Raw genomic sequence first — 21,701 nt, 5'->3', positions numbered from 1 at the left:
GAGACCCTGGCAGGCAGCTGCAAACAGCTGTGATTTTGGGTTTGAGCCATGGAATGATTTATCAAACTTACAGGAAGAACAAGAAGTCACAAAAGTTTAGATATTATAGTAGAAGTAGTCACAAGGTAGAGGGAAGAATTTTTGAGTGCTGTACAGGGTTTTTTTTTGTTCTATACATGGGGGTCAGAGGGTTTAATATAGAGAAATGTGGGCTGGTCCTGTTCCTCCTCTTTCTTCTTCCTCACCTCCATGTTCTTGGTGATGTTGGCACTCACAGTTTGGTTTAGAGTAGAAAAGCACCATTTAATATAGGTAATAGGCATTGGGAAAAACTGTAACCATATAACACGTAATGTACCATATAAAAGATAGAAAAGCACCATTTAATATAGGTAATAGGCATTGGGGAAAAACTGTAACCATGTAACATGTAATGTACCATATAAAAGAGAGCAGCAGCCCTGGGCGGGGAGAGAAGAAGCAGTCGGGGTCAGAGAGGATGTCAGGGTGTGTGTGTGCCTCTGCCTGAGCTGTGAGCAAACCACAGCAGCCAGAGAAGAAAATCTTTTAGATAACTTGCAATAAACTGCCTTGAAACCGTACAACAAGAGACTGCTGAGTTTTCTTTGGAAGCTCGGGTTGGAGGAGAGACTTTTCCACCACACGGAGCCACCCCTGAACCAGGCCAGGTTTCTGTCATCGTGAGGCCAAGAGCATCATCAGATGGGTTAAATTCACCTGAGCTCAAAGGCTCTGTGCAATCTGCTGGCAGCAGTGACTAAATCCCTGTGATGACTGCAGAGGTTGGAATTCCTGTGGGTGGAATTCTGCCCATCATTGTAGGGCTGTCATTATCATCACCATGAAGGAGAGACTCCCTGTGCTTCTTTCTTACACACATCTTCATAGAACTAACGAGCAATGCAGCGTTTTTTTGAGACACTGAGCAACAGCAGATAAAAAATACAATTCATTTTAGGGAATGAAAAGCATGGAATTACTTCACAGGTAAAGGATAAGGTTCCTTCCTTCACAGGTTAAAAGGGCCATTTTTTATTTTCAATATTCAGCTGTGATTTCTGGTGGGATGCAATCAGTAAAAACAGTAACCCAACCCTAGATTTGGCTTGCCAGCTGTGTGTTTGTATTGATATTCTGGGTATCAGAGCACTTGTTCCCACTCACAGGAGGTAAAAACATCAATGTCAAACAAATTCCCACCCTAGTTCAGGAGGTAAAGCTGTAGGACACACCTGGGCAGAAAGGAGTGGCTAAAGAGACTTCAGAGTGTTCAGTTGCTTTTGGGTTTGTGTCAGACTCACAGAGTTGGGGCAATTGCTCAAATTCCAGTGCCTTTTCCATCCTGGCAGAACTCCAGTGAATTCAGGGGAGGGAGGAGATGGGGCTGATGCAGGGAGTGCACCAGAGCAGGCTGGGCAACACAGCTCAAGCCTGTCTGAAACACTGGCCCTTTCCTGCCTGTTAAATTCCTACCAAAAGTGTGTTCAGCAAGCCATCCCTTGAAACACAAATGATCTTTGAAGGCAAAATATTAGGAATTTCTCTGAAAGCAGCTGGTTAATGTTTTGTTGTTTTCCTTTCTTTTTAACCAACTAGTTCTGAACTCATACTCACCATGTCTTTTCTGAATTGGAGAAAACAGTTAAAATAAATTCCTAACATCCCTTAAAAAATTACCACATTACGTGACTTTTAATATTAATTAAAAATTGAGCTGTTGGCTGCACAGAACAGCACATCCTTATTGCCCTAACAAGGAGCTTATTTTTACTCCGTTTTCACTTTTTTCTGGGTGCAATGAGGAGCTAAAGGTGAGACTGATGGATTAAATAAACATAAACTTGTCAACACTGAGTCCCAGTCTCAGCCCAGTGAGTGCTCTGGGAGGAGAGGCACCTCAGGAGGGGGATTTATCAAAAATGTGATGAACCCCGGTGTTGTCTTGTTCTTTTGAGATTTTTAAAGTTCTTATGCCTTTTGATATTTACATATTTCAGCTGAGTTTTCTCACTCATGTTCATGTAAATAATGATTGTTTTGCATTTTTCTTTGTGGGTGGAGAGAATTGATGGACTGCTGGTTTGACCAGTGTGGTTGGAGAGGTGGCAATTTCATCCTCCAATCCACTGTCACTTTTGCTATTGTACATATAGTGGAGTCAGAAAATAAAGTTTGCTTTTTTTTGAGTTCTTTTTTTTTCCTTTCCTTTTACATCTAACCTGCTTCTGTGAGTTATTTCAAGTCACAGTGTGACACCCTGGATGTGGGAAGAAATGATGATGTCTGGCTCCAGATCAAAAGGCTGTGGGATAGCTTTATTAAAACTACACTATATTATATTAATATACTATTTAAAGATATACTATGCTATTCTACATACTCACTACTTACTTACCTATCTAACAAACAAACAAACTCGTGACTCTCTGCTGAGAATCCAACACAGCTAGATCCCATTGTTTACTGAACCCAAACAACCTTTACCAGAATCCAACCCAGCCATCACTGCAGGTAAACAACCTCCACACCACATTCCACATGGGGAAAAAATGGAGCAGAGATAAAGATTGCTTTCTCTTCTCTCTGCACTTCTCTTGAGAGACAGAATTATGTCTCTCTGCCCAGAGAATGTGAATGGGACCCCTCACCCTCTCTCAGGCATGTGGAATGAAACATCTTCTCTCTCTCTATTGATTTTATGTGAGGAGCTGAGCACAGTGCTGAGTTAAGGGAGATGGATCCCTCCAGTCCACACCTGAGAGGATTTTCCACTGCACATGACACACTTGTACATCTATTATTCATGTGTGAATGAAGCTATTTGCAACCATAATTTCCATCACAGACTTCATTGCCTCAAGTTTCATGGCTGAAAAGCAGCGAGGATAGAGCTGTGCAGAGGATAGAGCTCCCAGCAAGCCTGCTCTCTTACCTGAAAAGACTGAAGGAAGGAATTGAAATAGATGAAAACAATCTGGGAAATGTCATCCTCGCCAGGGTTGACAAAGAAAAGCATGTAGGTGATGCCAAGCAGAGGCAGGAGAACCAACGTGGCCTTGACTGCCTTCCTGTGGGCAGGGAAGAGAAAACAAGTGAACACAGGGAAGGACAACTGTGTTGGGAATGGAAAGGAGGAGCATGGAAAGAGTGCCAGCCTCCCTGCCTGAGCAGAGCTGTCCACCTGGGAAAAGTGCCCCAGGACAGCCTTGGAATCCTGCTGCTTCCCCACCTCTGAACCTTATTTATATCCCTCTCTCTCCCTCTCTTCTTCCTTTTCTCTCCTACCAGTGAGGCTTGAAGCCTTGGGATTCTCTGCAGGTTTGCTGAGTGATTTCTGACACCTCGGGGAGATGAGATCAGTGCCCAGCTCAGCTGAGACCCGCTCTGTGCCCATCATTTGATGCTGTCTGCAGTGTAAACACTTTCTGCAACACCTACCCACCCAACTCAACTGCTCAGGGCTGTCTTAGGAGCCACAAATCACAAAGCAGGTGGTGAAAGAATGATCATCAATAATCATCAGTGATTAACAGAATTATTGAGGGCTAATCCTTATTTTTGGTGCTGTAACAGTGTCTTGTGGAGTCAGCTGAGAGCAACATGTCATTGTATAAACACAAAAGCTGAAATTTGGCTAAGTCTGTATAAATCCCTGAGTAATGCCATAACATTATTTATTATAGGTACAGACAGGCAGGGGAGCACAAAACCACTGCCAGTGTCAGGACAAAGTGACAGCCTTAAGGAAGCAGCGCCACACAGTTTAATATCTGCTTAGCAAAGGGTTGCTCTGCTCTGCTTTAGAGCATCAAGGAGAGCCCCAGGCTTTGCTGGAATTCTAAAGGTTCCCATTTAGGCTGTGGAAAAGACAATTCCCTCAGAGAGCCTGCAAGGATAAGATCATTGTCATCTGTTCAAGAACAATAGCACTTGCTGTAGATTGATTCACTCTAATGTCTCTAATGCTTCCCTGCAAGTTGCAGAAAGGATAACAGTGTACTGAGGTTTGCATCAGGGCTGTTTCAGGCCAGTTTTAGTTTTGTAGCATGAGGTTTGAACAAGAAAAAAGGGTATTTTCCCCTTCCTTTCTCAGGAAATGTGCAAAAAAAAGTCTGAGCTTCAGACCCCTGCATGAACTTCACTAACAAAACCCTGACAGGAGCAAAAGGAAAGAATCAGGCAAAACAACAAAACCTATTACTGCAGCAAAACTGCCTCCAAAGTGCAGGCTGATTTGAGGACATCAAGATGCAACTCAGCTTGATATGCTGAGACTTTATCCAGAAATGAGTTAGAGTGACTGATCTCACTCCACATAACCTGTGCCATTTCCTACTGCAAGGACCTAAGTCCTACTTAGTCCCTACGTCCTTCAAATACCTTTCAAGATGCTGCAAATGATAAGAGAAGGGCACTCAGCATCTCCTGGTGTCTGAGAATTTGGTTTTGGACTGTTAAGGCTGATCTAAGCCCACATTTGAGTCTGAAGGGGCCAGGCCACCTTCCCTTCTGACTTTTCTGCCATCCCAGTGCTTGTGGGGTTATGCTGGGTATGGGAACTGATTGACCTGAGAAGCCAAACCCAAATAAAGGCACTGATTAGCTGAGGATCAGTTCTGTAATGCAAGCCAGTGAGTGGTTACACTAATTCTGGCCCCAGCTGGAAAGAAAAGGTGCAATCACCTCTCATTTCCCTCCCCTACATCTTAAATGGAGCATTAATTACCTGTATGCACACATTAATCACAGAATCCCAGAATGGTTTGGGTTGGAAGGTTAAAGTCCATCCAGTGCCACCCCTTGCCATGGACAGGGATGCATTCCACCATCCCAGGCTGTTCCAAGCCTCATCCAACCTGGCCTTGGGCACTTCCAGGGATCCAGGGGCAGCCACAGCTTCTCTGGGCACCTGTGCCAGGGCCTCACCACCCTCACAGGGAAGAGTTTTTTCCCAATATCCATCCAGACCTACTCTCTGTCAGTTCGAAGCCATTCCCCTTTGTCCTGTCACTCCAGACCTTTGTCAATGGTCTCTCCCCACCCTCTTGCAGGCTCCCTTCAGGCCAAAATTAAGTAATCCCAAAGCCTTTTCCAGGGTGAACAATCTCAATTCTCCCATCCTCTCCCAACATCAGAGCTGCTCCATCCCTCTGAGCATCCTCTGGCTGGCCCCAGCAGCTCCAGCTCCTTCCTGTGCTGGGGAGGAAGACATAAATTTGTCCCTTATGTGAAGACATAAATTTCTCCTCACGTGAGCTCAAATCCTTCAGGTTTCATGGAAATGAGGGGGTTCTCTGTGTGCTGGGGTACGTGCAGGCCTGAAGTGAAATGGAGTGGACAGAAAAAAAATGCAGGCAGGCTTTTCTGGAGAGCCTGCACAGATCAATAATGTGGGCCTAATTTATGAGCTCCATCAACAGTGGCACCTGGAAACACAAAGATGGGACAAGGAAAGGACAATCAAGGCAGAGCTTTGACAACACCAGAACAGCAGCAGTCACAAGCTGACTTACCTGTACTGGATTGTTTCTGAAGTGGTTGAAGCTCTCAGCTTTGTCATTAAAATCCTAACTATGTTAAATAGAAATACAAAATTTATCTGGAAAAGAAGAAAGAGAGGGGGAAAAAATGCAACCAGTCAGTAAAATAATGGCTTACAGGATGTGATACACCCTAAAAAGCACATTTTACAGTTTCAATCTGACTGAAAACAGCCTTTTGGCTTTGCTATTGATTGCAACAGACTCAGAAGTTTACTAGAAACACCAGATAATACAGCAAACATCCAACACTCTTAATGCTTCCAAAACAGCAGTGAAAAATGAGTACATCCTTATTGCTCTAAACAGAAGATTATTTTTACTCCCTTTTCACCTTTTCTGGGTGCAATGAGGAACTAAAGGTAGGATTGATGGATTTGCCACTCCCCTTTTCAATCTGCTGAGCTGGGTAATTATTATTTGTGCTGCAGCCTCCCCACTGAGAATTGATATTTGCTCTAATTACTGTTGTAGCATCTGCTGGTGACTTCCTTGCATAGTGCAAACAGGAGATTAAAAAATACCCAACAAACTGAAGAGAAGATTGATTTTTAGGCTGTGATCAGTGGAAGGATTTGCCTCTTGGGAGCAGATTGGGAGATGCTTTCAGAGCATAAAGCAGGGCAGCTTACAAGCCATGGGTCTGTCCCAAAGTCATCAGAACTACACAACTGCTGGGGTCCCACAGCTTGGGAGAAAACATTTATCTCACACATAATTCCAAGAGCTCCTGGCATTTTTTATCCCCTGAATGGAGCAATTCTGTGATTGCCATCTGAGTATTTACAAACACCCCAGCAGAGCTGCTAACTGAAAGGTGTTCTGAGAATATGCTCCTTTTTCCCCCTGTGCTGTGGGGTATGTTTCAATGTTTACATATCTTGGCATCCATCAGAGCATTCCCCGTGGCTCCTGTTCCATGGCTCAGAACAAATGGAGCAATAAAACACCTGAGCAGACACTGGGAGACTGGCAGGAGTGGGAATTGTGTAAACACCCTAAGTGAGATACAAAAATGCTGTTCTAGGAGTTAACACAACATTTTTGGAAATTATTTCCTCAGCAGAGCAGGGCCCTGGGGAGTACAAGAAGTAATCAAAGCACTGCAGCCTGTGTGTTTGTTCTTCTCAGATTTGTTTTTTGTCATTTTAAGAGCTTGGTACTGGTTCATGCTTTATTTATCAGAGACAAAAGCAGCTCTATAACTGTGGTTTGAGTTGAATTTTAAACTCCTCACAGTGGTGACTGCCCTGCTCTTCAGTAGCACAAAGAGATGTTCAAGCAGTCTCTGCTCAGCAGGAGGTGAATGGAGGTGACCTTCACCCACAGAAAGAAAACTTCTCTCTGCAATTCTGCTGCTGAATCTTGAGGTTCTCTATCAGCTCAAAGCCATGCTTGGATTATTTCTACCAAGGAGGCAAAAAAGGCACCAACCCAAAATGTGCCAGTTTTTCACTTGCAATGGAAAAGTGCCAGACTGAATTAGACTCCTAGGTAAGAGCAAATCCCAAATATCAGTGGGACTCATCACATGGCATTATCAGGATGAACTGGGCTGAAGAAGGCATTTCAAGTTTCATGAGCCCTACTTCAATGTGACAGCATCCTGCCATCTGAGCTGGAAATTCAGATTGCCACAGCCTGCATCAGAAAATGAGGAATTCTGGCCTTCTGTGGAATTCATTTGCAGAGGGGGATTCATCAGTCTAGAAGAATTGCTAGCTGAAAATTCTGGGAGTCCTTTCACCAGAAACACTCTCATTCTATAAAAGTCTGCTTTTAATTCTCCCAGTTCAGCTGCCCAAGCCCAGAGCAGAGCAGCACCTGAGGCACCCCTGAAATCTGTGAGTGGCACTGGCACAGGTGACACAAAGCTGGTAAGAGACATCACCTCTCTCCAGGAGCACCAGGAAGGCAGATTCCTCACTGCTGACTTTTAAAAAACTGCCCAGGTGTCTGAGAAAACCCTGCCAGGACAGGATTTCTAAGCACATTTCCTAGGAGAAGGTAACAGCAGCATTGGCCACTCAAACTGAATTCTCCTCCTGAGTAATCTCAGTCTGAACCTCAGGGTGACTTTTACTCTGCTTCTTCCATTATTGTTGTAGTCTTCTTTTACCAGTCTGCCTTTTCCTGCAAACCAGATAATTGTTGTTTTTTGTTTTTTTTTTTTTTTTAGGCTGGTGAAAGGGACAGATGGAAGTAGAATATCCTGTGCTGGAGGGAAGGTACTGTAAAAATGGGTCTTGTGATGGCTTGGATGCAGAGGACCATCAAGTCAGGAGAATTCTCTGGCCTTTTCAGTGCATACAAGGAGGTTAGAAAAATAATTCACAGCTCCTTTTGGCTTTAGAATCTCTTTTAGAATGTGTGAAGCTCCTTCAAGGCTTGGTTTGCCACTTTCTCTGAAGTTTCTCTGCCCAACTCTTGCTGCAGCAGGAGAGGACATGAGTGCAGCCCTGTTACACACACAGCTCCTGCTGCTGCCTCATCCCACAGTTTCTCCAAGAAAAAGGAATAACTGGCTCTTCCCCCTTCTAGATTTAGTAGCTAAGAGAGAAAAGCCAAGTGACTTGGCCTTGGCTATAAATCAATTCCATCCCAGAGTGAGGATTAGAAGAGCAAGAGCATAAGGAACTGAGTTGGGTTGGCATCATTCTTTGTCAGATTAAGCAGTTGTTTATCCCAAGATTGATTTATATTCACTGCAAAGAAATGGGAACTTCCACAGTGGTGCGTTTGATATATTTTAAATGAGTGGTTTTGGACTAACAGGGCTTGGACTTGAACCAGTTGCCCACACAAATCTTCCACTGATCTTCAGGTTATCCCACATGAGCTTCAGTGAAGTGAATGGGGCCATGTTGATGAGGTTCTGTGATATTACAGTCTATGGAAGCTTAAAAATGTTTTGAGGCACCAACATTTTGTCTGTGTTAAGGTTTCTCTGAGAAATCTTTAAGACTTGGATAGGGTCACCCCTACAATGCAGATCTCAGAAAGCAAAAAATCCAAGGGAAAAGATGAAAATGTGGTCACATCAAAATACTTATTTTTGGTTTTCCCTTCTAGAAGCACATTTCAGCGTGTTCACTTTTAATTATTTCTTTAAAAAAAAACAAAACACACTCTGATGCCTTTTCAGAAAGGCATTCTGAACTCCATTTCAGAAAGACACTTGGCTCAGTAAGGTCTTTTAGCAGCCCTCAGAGAGGTATGAAAAAACTATTTTAACTATTTTACTATTCCTGAATTGATCTGAAGATCAGTTTTCAGTGCATAATCAGATGGGGTTTTAATTGTGCATTTGTCCTTGCTGTGTTAGTGTTTGGAAACACACATAATCATGGGATATGATTATATGCAGGTGCTTTTATTAAGAGCTCTGGGAGTCGGGGTACAAACCCAAATCTGACTCCGACATGGCTTTTGAGCTGAATGTATTTTATATTCTATCGTTACATAACTCACATATTAATTATTAAACTTATATTGTTCTATTGTATACATTGACACGAGTTTCTCGTGAACTTTCTTAGGTCACTGACTACAGTTTCTCATGATTATTCTTATGATTAAACAGTAATTATATTTAATTACTAAACAATTATCACATCTAACAATTATATCATTTATCATGTACTAGCTACACAGTGCAGTTCTAGCAAGTACTAGTTCTCCATGTGCTTAGGGTGTTTATTTTTCCAGGGCCTACTAAGCTTATTTTTCCTTTTAACCCTTAATCCCCATGATTTAAAAACCCTTTTACTATCAGCTGGGCCTGAGCCCAAGCTCGTGGGGATGATGGGGGCAGTTTGCTCAGGAGAGAGGGAATCAGGCAGGGAACAGCCTGCAAGAGCTGAAGGCTTGGAGATGGAAATGGAGTTGTTTTCTCAGCTGGAGAGAATCCATCCTGCTCTAGAGGCTACCAGGCTGAGCCTGATTTACAGGCAGGGCAGATGGAGCCTCTGCTCTTTGTTCCTCAGCTAGATTGCAGAGTTTCAGAGGGAGAAAGATCTCACTCCACTGCAAAGTGAGTTTTCCTAGAAAAGAGCCTAAGTGCTGTATTGACCAAAGTACACAATTATTTGTCAAGGACTTCTTTGTTATTATCAGAGCTCTGTGTCAACAGATTAATTCCTCAGAGCTGGGCAGCTCTAACAAAACCCACACATCACTTCCATCAATGGAGTCCCAGGAAAGGTCATTTAAGAGAGGTAATGATGAAAGGCAGTGCATCCTTTTTATTTCTCTTTAGGCTCATTTTCTATTTTCATTCATTTCTGTTTATCCATGTTTTCTGCTTCCTAATGGAAAACATAACCAAGGATTTTTACCTTGACATTTACTGGTAGATAAAATAAATCCAAAGGCAAAGTTGTGAAGATAGAATAAAGTGGCTTATTTCTTTCTCTCCTTTATTTATGCCATGCTAAGAATATCATTATTGCTGGAATAAGACCCTCTCCAACTACAGATGGGAAAGAAAGAGTTTTCATTTCTTGCCAGAAGTTTAGTCTTTCCATTTCTAAATTGGGATGAAAATTCAGCCCCCCAAAATGGAGTTACAAGTCAGTGATCCAGAAAGTATTTGAGCCATCTGTTTTGGCACTGTTCTGTTATAACCTGAACACACGAGCCCAGAAACTCTTCTGAACCAAAAGAAACTTTTCAGTAAATGATTTTGGTGGCAACATTTTTCTCTCATAAAAACCAAACTCCACGTGAGAGGAAATTTATCTCCCTTATCAAGATGAAATAGCCAAAGTGCACAAAAGAGGCAATGATGACTCTGAGGGCTTCTTTGCAGTTTTCCCCAAGCCCAGGAGTTTAAAAGGGAGGTCATTAAGCTCTGCTCTTTCTTTTGAGAATTTAATGAGCAACTAGCTTTTATTTTGCTCATTTTCTGCTGGGTTTTCTATTTCATGCTTCACAGAAAGCTTGTGCTCCTGTGCTTCCTAGAATGTTTGTTCCTCTTCACTGCCAGGAACTGTAAAAATTATTCTATTTAGATTTCATTTTTTTAATGCAGTGCTGTAAAATCACCTCAGGGTTAAGTAACCCAAATTGGGATCAGAGCAGTCCTTTGAGTGGGAGCTCTGGATGCTGCCATCCTGGCCTCAGATGAGCACTCTGCCAGTTAATTAACGCTTTGTTTTAATTGTTCTACCATGCTGGCCTGTCCTGATCCTTGGACAGAGCTTTTTATCACAAAAGTTTCCTTTTCAAAGGTCACAGGCACCCCAGTGAGTCCTTTGGGCAAAGGGCTAGAAAACACTTTATGTACAATCAGGAATAAGGATTCCTGAAATCCTTATTTCATTAAGAAATCCTGATGTGATTAAGAAGAATGAACATTTCACAAAAAAAAGCAGAAATTTCAGAAAATTTGTAGAGTGTCTGTGCTGCTGGCCACCTTGCTGGGCACTTATTGACTCCACAACTACAAAATATGAATAGAAAAAGTCAATAACAACAATGGTATCAAAATGGGAGATAAATTCTGCATGGACTGTAATCAAACCAGCACATTATCTTTGTGCTCTGTGCAGCTAAGCACAACCTGCATGCACAACTGCAGAAATTATGATAAAAGTCCTGCAAGAAGAACTCAGGGATGTCAACAAGTCATGATCTGCAAAGCTGCAGCAGTGGAGGAGCTGCTCGTCTGTAGAGGAAAGAAATTTCAAAAAAATCAATAGGAAAATGAATTTGATTAGTGTTTGAGAAAAAACATAAGCCATTCAGATAGGAAGGAGAAGGGGAAATGAAAAAATGATATCAATAATAATAATAATAAAATCTCAGTCTCTGAACAGAACAATGCAAAAGTGGAAACAGAAGTGTGAAGAGAGTCAGTAAAAACTAAGAAAATATTCAGAGAAGCAATTGTATCAGCAAGAAGGATGCTTACAGAGGACTAGGGAATGCTTTTTAGAAAAAAAACAAAAAACAAAAAACAAAACAACCATAAATGAAAAGCATACAGCTACATACAGAGGTGAGATACTTTACATAAAATAGTGAGTGAGAAAACTTTGAATTCTTTAGAAGATCAGAAGAACTTCAGCAATGTGGACTGTGGTGTTTGAAATGGAGCATGACAGATCAAAAGAAGTGAAGACAGACAGGACAAGGGGGAAGGGCTTCAAACTGAAATGGAATTGGTTTAGATTGGATATTAGGAGGAAATTCTTCCCTATGAGGATGATGAGACCCTGGCACAGGTTCCCAGAGCAGCTGTGGCTGCCCCTGGATCCCTGGAAATCTCCAAGGCCAGGCTGGATGGGGCTTGGAGCAACCTGGGACAGTGGAAGGATAACTCTCACTTTAAAAAAAATACTTTTTGTCAATAAATCAGCTGATTTTGTTGATAAGCTTAAGCACCTCCACTCTCTGATGTGACAAACTTCAAAAACACCCTGTGTTTCCACAGCTTTGGTTTTGAAAAACTGAATTAACTCAGGTGTTTACTGAATTTTTTTTCCTGTCAAGGCCTTCCAGAGCATCAGCCAGTGGTTGCTCATTGATATACTGATATTTCCCATAAACTGAAGCTGGTCTGGATAAATTCTTTGTGAAGAAGAGAAACAAGGTGTGAAGGGAAGAATGATGTGGTTTGTAAAGTCCTCTGAAAGAATCAATTAGAGAACAAGGGAGATCCAGTGGACAATCCCGTGAAAGGAATTCAAATTCCAAACTCCAGAGGTTCCCAGAGAAATCTGGCTGATGCAGGCTTGAAGGGAACAGCACTGTGCATAAGAGCACAAGGAAAAAGGGCATATATATATATATATATATGTGTATATATATATGTGTATATATGTATATATATATATATATGTGTATATATGTGTATATATGTATGTATATATATATATGTATATATATATATATATATATATACACACACATATATATAATTCTGATTTCTCCATGGAAAGAGGCTACCAGCAGATCTGTGCTGTTTCATACAAATCTCAGGATCTGTAAAAGGCATTGAAGAACAGGCTGACAGATTTTTAGTGGCATCAAACTGCTCAGAGCAGCAAAAATCAAGACTGAATGCAAAGAGCTGTCCAGGGACTGGGTGATCAGGCAATAACTGGCCCAGTAAATCACCTGATGTGAAGGTAACACCATGGGGGAGACAAAACAATCTCAGCTTTACATGGGGAGTTATGAGCTTTGGGAGTTTTCATTCACAAAAGAAATGCTGGAATTACACTCACTGGCTCCCTGAAATCCTCATCGCAGTTCCCAGCAGAAGAAAGGAAACAATAAAACCTCCTGGAATCACTGAGAAAGAAAATAAACCAGGCAAGAGGACGCAGATGTAAAAATCCATTTGTGTGCTCACACCTTGATTACTGGGGCCAGCGTTGATCTTGCCACCACAGAAATTCTGCATCTTTCATGAGCAGCACATCATAAAGATCTCTTGGCTACCTGTGGTTTTCTCTCCTGAGCAAAATTCCACACTGAAAAAGGACCCTTACCTCCTCTACTTGTCATCCAGGAATCTCAAAGCAAGGGAGGATAATTGTTAAATAGATAATTTTAAAATAGATAATCATTCAAATGGCTTTACAGCTGGTGCAGTTGAGCTTTGAGCAGCAATCCAACTTGTTCAAAATTAAATAAATGATGAAGGCAGAGGCAGAAGTGAACTCCAGGGCCTCCCCCACCTCATACACCCACTCATTCCAGCACCTAACTGGTTGTAGTGAATTATTTTCAGCCAAACACAAAAAACCCAGAGGCTGCAAAACTGTTCAGTTCCCAAGCACAAGAGAGAGAGAAAAAAAAAAAATCTATTAAAGCTGAATGAAAGGTTTGGGGAAAAAAATTGATCTGCCTGTTTGAAAAAATTAAAAATTTATAAAGTCTTAGCTCTGGGAAATATTGCAGGGCTGTTCATAGCTGGGGTCAGCTCACAGCAAAAGTTACTGAGGGAAAAAGCAGCTCTGGTGTCTCTTCTCTGCGCTTTGTCCTCTGGCCCTGCTCTGTTTGTGTGGTTCACCAACACTTTGGCAGTTTTACATCTCAAAGTGAACACAAGAAATGTGTTTTCCTTAATAAAATCAGGAGGATTGACCGATTTTATTAAAGAATTCACTTCCCTGGCATTTTTTTCCAATCTTTGCCTCTTCTTTAGCTTCAGAGAGGGGTGTGTGATTAAAACTCACTTATGTGACTCTGAGAAAATAATTAAAAAACCCCAATGTGCTCATTTGAAGAGAAAATACCTAATAGAGTGTGTTTTTCCAGTGCTATCAGAAGTTAAATTTCAAAGCATCCAATGTGCTCAATTGTTAGTTCTCTTGTGGGATATATACAAGTCAAAATCCATTCAGGAATGAAACCAAAAACAAAAAGATGATTGCCTAAATTATCTCCCTCTGATGTTTTGTCAATAAAAATACAGGTTTCTTGCACAATATACAGAATCAGCACTTATATTCAGTTTCCTTTTTTTTTTTTCCTGCAATTGTCTCTCAAATTGTTTCCCTGTTTTCAGCCCAAGTCAATATCTGAGCTCCTTCTACACAGACAAGTAGGAAATCAATCAATCAATCAATCAATCAATCAATCAATCCAACAACTCCACTGCCTCGTTCAAGGTTTTGTACCCAAGATACAACACAAGAATGTGATCTGGAGATGGATTTGAGGGTTGCTGCCATGATCCAAGGCCTTTTTGTGGCCAATCTTTATTTCCAGTGAGGCTTAGAGCTCCTGCATGACCCATTCCTTGTGTTACACCATCCTGTGCTGCAACACCTCAATGCACAGAGGCAAGAAAATGAGAAATCAAAACCAGTGGAAATAAATTTTGACAGAAAAAAATCCTTTAAAATAATATTTAAAACAGAACTGCTTCTTTAGAAGCAAGTTTTATCCCTCTTAGAATATTCAGCACTCCAATCATCTTGCCACTGGTTGGTGCAATGATGCTTCTGGAATACACCAAGACGTGTCCAAGAGGTAACCAAAGCTCACCTGAGCTGGACACTGAGCTCTTGGCTCTTCACTCAGGTGAGTGAAGCCAATTGTAACTTTCCCAGGTGCACAGGAACTGTAATTTCATGGAGTATTTAGAATTTCAGCTTTCAGTGTTAGTCCTCCTTTGGAAACAACACAAATTTCTTCTTGTAGCACTCGTGTCTATTTTCCCAGCAGAGGCCTGGGATAGCTGGCTCAGAGTTGTCATGGAATGGTTTGGTATGGAAGAGACCTTAAATCTCATCCAGTGCCACCCCCTGCCATGGCAGGGACACTTTTCACCATCCCAAGTTGCTCCAAGACTTGTCCAACCTGGCCTTGGACACTTCCAGGGATCCAGGGGCAGCCACAGCTTCTCTGGGAACCTGTGCCAGACCTCACCACCCTCACAGGGAAGAATTTATTCTAAATATCCCATCTTCATCTGCTCTCCATCATCTTCAAGCATTCCCCCTTGTCCCAGCAGGACTGTGCTCTGTTTGTTCTTTCACAAAACACAGCTGCAGCTCCACTTCAGTTCCTCGGTAGTTCAAATCCAGCTGGTGAGCAGTGACTGACAGATGTCACAGAGTTGTCCTCTTTTTGAAATCCCTGCATTTTCCACTTGTGGTGGCCAGTGTTCAGTGGAGGGAGCAGGAAGGCAGAGCTTTGTGTGTGCTGAGGCAGAGCCCAAATCACATCTGAGGGCTGTGGTGTCTGACTGTGCTGCCCTGGGTGCAGATGTCAAATTCCAGTGCTCCTCATCCAGCACTTTTCACAGCAGCCTTGAAAGGGTCAGTGACTCCAATAACAGCAAGTAGCAAGTGATGCTTCAGTCCTTGTCTCCAGTTTGAATTTATTCACATAAAGATCCAAAAAGCAAGCACGTCAAGTGGCTTTAAGGCACCGTGTGGTTGTGAGTTTTAATTAGAAACACTCCAAAAATGAACTGACAGTTTGAATAAAAATAATAATAATAAAAAAAGCAGGGGACCAGATTTTAGGAATCCTGAGTTGGCTGTAACAGGAGCTTTCAGATCTGCAGGTTAGGTTTTGTTTGCAGAGGGATGCTTTCCTCCCCCAGCAGTGCTCTCTGAGGGGAATAACCCTAAAGTGAGGGGAGCAAGGGCTCACCCTCAGATTTTATCAGCTCCTTTCCACCCCACAGTGCAATTAGTGCTGTTACCTCATTAGTGTTTTAATTAGGGCTCAAGTGCAGGCAGGCCAAGCTAGGAAGGTTCAATCCAGTGTCAGCTCTGGGCTCTTCAGTCACTGGCCTGGTTTAGAGGGGTCTCAAGGCTGTTCCAAATTAGAGGCAGCTATAATGACAGATATAATTCTTTATAGAAAGTGTCAGCTTCCAACTATACCGCCATCTTCTGTGTCTCTTTGGGGATCTTTAAATATTTACAATGCTGTTCCAGAGAGAAAAAAGCCATTTTCATGGCTCTGTGGTATCTGTCAGAGATGCTACCCAATGATTTCACAGATCCTCTGGGCTACAGGGGTTATAGAAAATTCAGAGTCACAGATTTCCAGGCAATGATGTGAAACCCAAGTGCTCCAAGCATCACAAATCTCCCACCTTTTGTTGTCTAAATCAGATTTATTTGTGAGGGAATCTCTGTATCAATGAGGTCAATTTACTGTGAGGCACCTTCTGGTTTTGTGATGGTTTCCTCAGCAACACAATTTGTATTTTGTATAAAACACCCATTGCTATTTGTCTCTTTAGAACATAAAGAAAAGAATTTTTACATAAAAACATACTTTATAATGGATTTTTTTTTCTTTTTCAGGCAATCTTTTTGCTGTATCTTAACAACTAAACGGGAATGATCTCTCCTGCTCTCAGGACACACACTCAGACCAGCTGCTGGGCAGCACAGAAACTTTTTTCACACTGAGTCCCAAGAACAGGGCACTGAGAAGGTGAGAACATGAGGCTTCTTAGCCTTGAGAAAGATGCCAGTGGTGCCTTTTCAGGAGCATTTGCCCTTCCCCATGGGGGCTGCAGTGACATGAGGGACAACCACAGCAAACCTTGGCTCCCTAAGAGGGAGAACCCACTGAGCCCTGGGAATTCAGTGTTGGTTCATCTGCCTGGAAGAGCAGAATAATTTATTTTCAGCTTTGTCCTTACTAGCAGCTAATTAATACTTTCCATCCACACTCAGCTTTGCTTTTTTTCCTGGGAAAGCACCGCTGTGCTTCAGCTGAAGGCTCAAAATGGGCTATGAATGAGTTTCCTTCTCCCTCTGCCTAATCTTGGTTGGCACAAGAGATGGAGTGTTGGGTAAACACATAAACAGCCTGGTAAGTGTGGGCAGCACTGGGAAGGAAACTTCACAACAGGAAATGTAGAAACAAACACACAGCAGTGCTGGTGATGGAGAAAATGGAGCTGACAGTGAAAGATGCAACTCCTGACTGTGATTATTACCTTTTTCTAAATTATCTGTGTGACAGAATTGCTGTAGCTGTCATGAGCCCCAGGTGGATGAGCAGATATTGTTAATGCACCCCCTGGCTTTGAACATTTTTCCTTTCTGTCTCTCAAAACTTTGTACAAAGGCAAATAGCACTGTAGAGGGAGGAGGAAAGAATGGCCCAAACCCAAGGAAACAGCCAAAACCAAATAATTTCAATTCTTGCAGTGCTATCCACTGCGGCCACTTCAGAGAACACCTGAAGATGTTTGGCCTTGTTTGTGTCTTATTTCCATAAAAGCAGATGTGGAACATGACAAATCAAATTTTCTCTGAGTGGGAGACAGCAGTGTCCTCCCACCCACGCAAACACTTACCAGGAGAACAAGAATCACTGGCCCTTGGTAGATGTAGTCAATATATTTCCCTGGCTCTTTTCCAAACCAGCACCTGTGAAAAACAAAGCAAATAAGAAAACAATTTGTTAAGGTACATTGACTTTTTTTAGACTGCAATATGAAGGACACTTACAGAGAGGTGCTCTTTTACTCACTGCACTGTTTATATATAAATAATCAGCAAGTAATGGAATTTTCTGCTGCACATCACCTGTTGTTGGACACAGATCTGAGCTCCACTTTTCCCTTCCATTAGAACATTCATGTTCCCTCTATGGTTTTGGCTATTGCCTACGCAAATATTTACAAGAAATATGAGAACCTGCTCAGGGATGCAGGAGATGTCTGAAAAAGGGATTAAAGAAATATTCTGTGCAAGAGAAAAAACCCTGTTATCCATTGCAGTGCCCAGAGACACACTGTACAAAGTAAGGGCTGCTAATTGAAGCAATGTCTCGAGTTGCATGGAAATGCTGTCTAAATAAAACACTGAATGGATAAGGAATCATCCCATTGGCTTTGAATGAATCTGGGGACCACAGGGGACCCTGGAAGTGCTCAAAAACCATGCAGGTGTGGCACCTGGGGACATGGGTTAGTGGAGGACCTGGCTGTGCAGGTGAGTGGCTGGGCTCCACAATCTCAGAGGCCTTTTCCAACCCTAATGACTCCATGGCCACCAAAGCCAGCAGAGAGAGCAGAGCCATCACGTGAAGCCACCAAATTCCTGCTCCAGCATCCCCTTCCAAACTGCCTGGGGTGACCCAAAACAGGCTGGGAATGGACTCAGGGAAGTGGAATCACAGGTGGCCTCGGAGCAGAGGAGAGCCTGGATGTGTCACCTGTGACCGAGCACTGGCTTGACTTCCTCTAATTCCAAGTGGTTTTCTCCCTGCTGTGTTACACAACAAAAGAACCCTGTGATTTCACAGCAACCCACACTGACACTCACTTCATCCTCTTCACTGAGAATAACAAATCTACTCTGTTTATGTTGGTCAATGAATGAGAGACTGGGCTCAGGTCTGAACTCACGCCATTCCCTTTTCCTTGGGGTAGTTTTGGTCCAGGCCAAAAACTAACCAAGGCCAAAACTATTCCTGGGGAACAAATCTGGAGTTAGCAGGAGCCAGAGGACATTCCCAGTAGTCCACAAACTGCAGCACCCCTGATTTTGGAGGCTAAGGAGGTTTAATGATACGGGTGTGAATTATCCCATACTATTTGGAAGTCGAGCCCCAGGAATTAATCCAGGCCCAGCTGAATCAGTATTACAGATACAGCCACGGAGTCTGCATCCAGAATTCCACCAAGCTAAGACAGCTTTGCATTCATAATTCCTTAAGGTTGAGATCATTGGAGCTGCATATCCCTTAGGAAGTAGATTTTGCAGTTCAAGGGTCTGAAAGTTTTCTTCCCTGTCATGGATACCATCCATAACAAATCTATACTGCAAAAGTTATGCCTTCCCCATGTTTGCTGTGTGAAATAGTAATTTAGTGCCACTGGAGCCATGGAAAAAATGGTATTTCCTGAGCCAGGGAGACCACAGAGCCACATTTGCACTTTTACAAGTAGCAAGATGTAATAGGTTGCCTCAAAGATGTTGGAGCCTGTGAGACACAACCTCACAAGTGCAGGGAAGTGAACTGGGATCAGCAAAGCTCTGGCTCAGATGGGATCCTCGTGGGTCACACCATGCCCTCAAAGCCTCTCTCCAAAATGTGGAGTTTGCTAAAACAGGAGGAGCTGCTTGCCCACTGCAAGATGCTCTGAGTGGACAGGAGTGTGGAGGTACACAGCTGGAATCAGGAACACTTCAGCACCTCACAATTATTTGCCTTTTCTTGGTTCAATTCCCACATCCTTTAAGTTCCAAATGAATGAGGGAGCTTTGAATGCTTTAGAAATGTGAAAGACGTCTGCTATTCCCTGGTGCACTGAGTGTGAATTGATAATTTTGCAACTCATCTTCCAAAATTTGGGCATGAGAGCAAGACTTGGAATAAGGCACTTCCTCCAGCCAAGTTATCATCCAAGAAGAATCCCCAGGGCAGCCTTAAATGAATGAAACTGTGTTTTTGAATTCTATTTTTTTTAATGTAGCTGGAAAGACATGAAAAAAAATTACAAGATACGCCAGGGTAGGAAACAAATTTCTCCAGAACTTCCAAGATCTACATTTGAGAGAAGATTTTGAAGGGTATTTTGGGAGAACTATTTTTTATTGCCTGAAACTCAGAGAACTAAGAGAAGCAAAGAGTTCCTGGGAAGCTGGCTGCTCTAGCAGAGGGACTAATACAAAACAGACTGAGGCATGTGGCAGAACTTAGTGGGCTAGAAAAAGTCAGCAAAGAATTTGGAACTGAGTTGGTAAAGCACAAATGAGGTTCCAGGGCAAAGGCTGCTCTTGTTGCTCTTTGGAATTTAAATGTTGCTTAGCTGGAAGACCAGAATGCTGAAATTTATTATCTGAAGTCCACTGTTAGACCAAGGTTGTGCTGAGTGAAGAATTAATGTGGATTTATTTCCACACTGAGAAAACAAGGTTGTGGCCAAGGACAGACTCTGCAACACAGAACTCTCCAGGGGTGTTGCTGCCCCAAGGCTCCTTTTGTAGGTAGTGGAGAAAAAAAACCCCAGCAGCTTCCTTAGGTCTGTGTTCATCTCATTAGGTTATGAACCAGATCTATTACACTGTAATCTAAATATTTCTAATTAAATGGGGTGAGTATTGCTCAGATGAGACAGTTATTTGCCAGAAACATAATAAATGTCTGCAATTGATTAGCAATATTTCATATTTAGAGTCTTAACTGTTCCAATGAGGACTTTTAGCTAAGATACTGCAAACTGTTCTGCCAATCATCTGAACTCTTACTTTAAATCCAACACAGGCCATTGTGCCTGCAATAAAATAATTTCACAGAAAGCAAAAAGAGAAACTTAAATCAGTGACAATTATTTGGTGCATCTCTGATAATTATTTGGTGCATATGTGTGAAATATAAGCCCTTTAGCCACTTTTTATTATTTTTTTACCTCTGGAAGGATACATAAACATCCCCTGAATATTGAAGAGGACGATTCAGCAAGACAGTTGTGGTAAGACTCAGTTGTGTAAAATACACTTCTGTTGAGTAGCACTACTTAATATTCTTCAGGGATCTCTGATAGTTCTTTATATAACCAAACCCACCACTAGGTTTTATCACTATTGTTAATTAGATCTCACTAATGTTCTTCCCCTTAACAAATGCCCATCAATGAAATTACTGCAATAGCTCTTAATAATTTGTGAGTGATTTTTTAAATTGAGATTTAACAGTATTTTTTTTTTCTGAGTTGCCATATTTTGCTAAAGAACTGATAAACCCCAGGCAGGATATTTACCACACAACCAGTTATAGTTGCCTGACTGTCCAGAAAATGATCTCTATTAAACACAAAGATATTTATTAAATTAATATTAATAGTTATTAAAGATCTCTAATATTAAAGATCTCTATTAAACACAAATATTAAAAAGTCAGGAAGTTGCTTCAAGCATTTTTTTAATGTTCTTTTTATTTTGAGCTTTTAAACTATGACGAGCTACACAACCTGAACCCCAGCTCAACCTCCACACAACTCAAATGAATACTCAGACAGAGAAAGAGGAAATTCCCATTTTCCCTGAATTTTGGGCAGTCCCAAATAGTCTTATAAGCTGCAGGCAGGTCCATCTGGCTGGGTCTGACCTCCTGGGAGCAGCACATGGTTCCCCCAGTGCTCAGGACAAATGGACAAAAGCTCTGACAAGGAGCAAAGTCAGGACCTTGGATTTCTGAAGAGGAACTTCCAGCTGCTTGAAGAATCAGTGGATGAGTTCCCCCTGGGAACCTGTCCTTAGGGACAGAGGAGCTGACCAGACCTGGCAGCTCTTTAGGGACGTTTTTTCTCAGGGAACAAGAGCTCTCCAATGCCACGTGCAAAAATTCAGGCAGCACAGGCAGGGAATGGGAATGGCTGAGCAAGGAGCAGCTCCTCACACCGAGGAAGAAGGAAATGCACAGCCAGGGGAAGCAGGAATATGTGACCTGGGATATGGTTTGGATGTGTATCCATTTCTTAACTTGTTTAGAGAGCCACACAAACGCAAATATTAACATCACTTACTGTTCATTTTCATAATACAGCTTGCCAATGGCCCAGGCAATGATGATTGGGCAGGGAATACCTGCAGGAGCAAAAAAAAAAAAAAAATTAGGAGTTAATCATGGATGGATGGATGTGTCCATGGTACCAAAGCAAATTCAGATTTATGTGAGGAGAGTCTGAGTTAATGA

General features: G+C 42.2%; 1 protein-coding gene across 4 annotated transcripts in view; it reads right to left on the bottom strand.

Moving 5' to 3' along the window:
- CRHR2 (corticotropin releasing hormone receptor 2) overlaps positions 1-21,701 on the bottom strand; it is a 151,690-nt gene that overhangs the window by 19,922 nt on the left and 110,067 nt on the right. For all 4 annotated transcript variants that reach the window (XM_085563003.1, XM_085563010.1, XM_077789598.2 and 1 more), the window contains 4 exons: positions 21,532-21,592; positions 17,353-17,425; positions 5,535-5,620; positions 2,954-3,089 (listed from right to left, as the gene is read on the bottom strand). In XM_085563003.1, coding sequence (XP_085419129.1) covers positions 2,954-3,089; positions 5,535-5,620; positions 17,353-17,425; positions 21,532-21,592 — 356 coding nt within the window. The remainder of the gene's footprint in view (positions 1-2,953; positions 3,090-5,534; positions 5,621-17,352; positions 17,426-21,531; positions 21,593-21,701) is intronic.

This window comes from Lonchura striata, chromosome 2 (genome assembly GCF_050655825.1).
Source record: "Lonchura striata isolate lonStrDom1 chromosome 2, ASM5065582v1, whole genome shotgun sequence".
In the NCBI taxonomy this organism is placed as follows: domain Eukaryota; kingdom Metazoa; phylum Chordata; class Aves; order Passeriformes; family Estrildidae; genus Lonchura; species Lonchura striata.
This window is presented reverse-complemented; position numbering and strand designations above follow the sequence as displayed.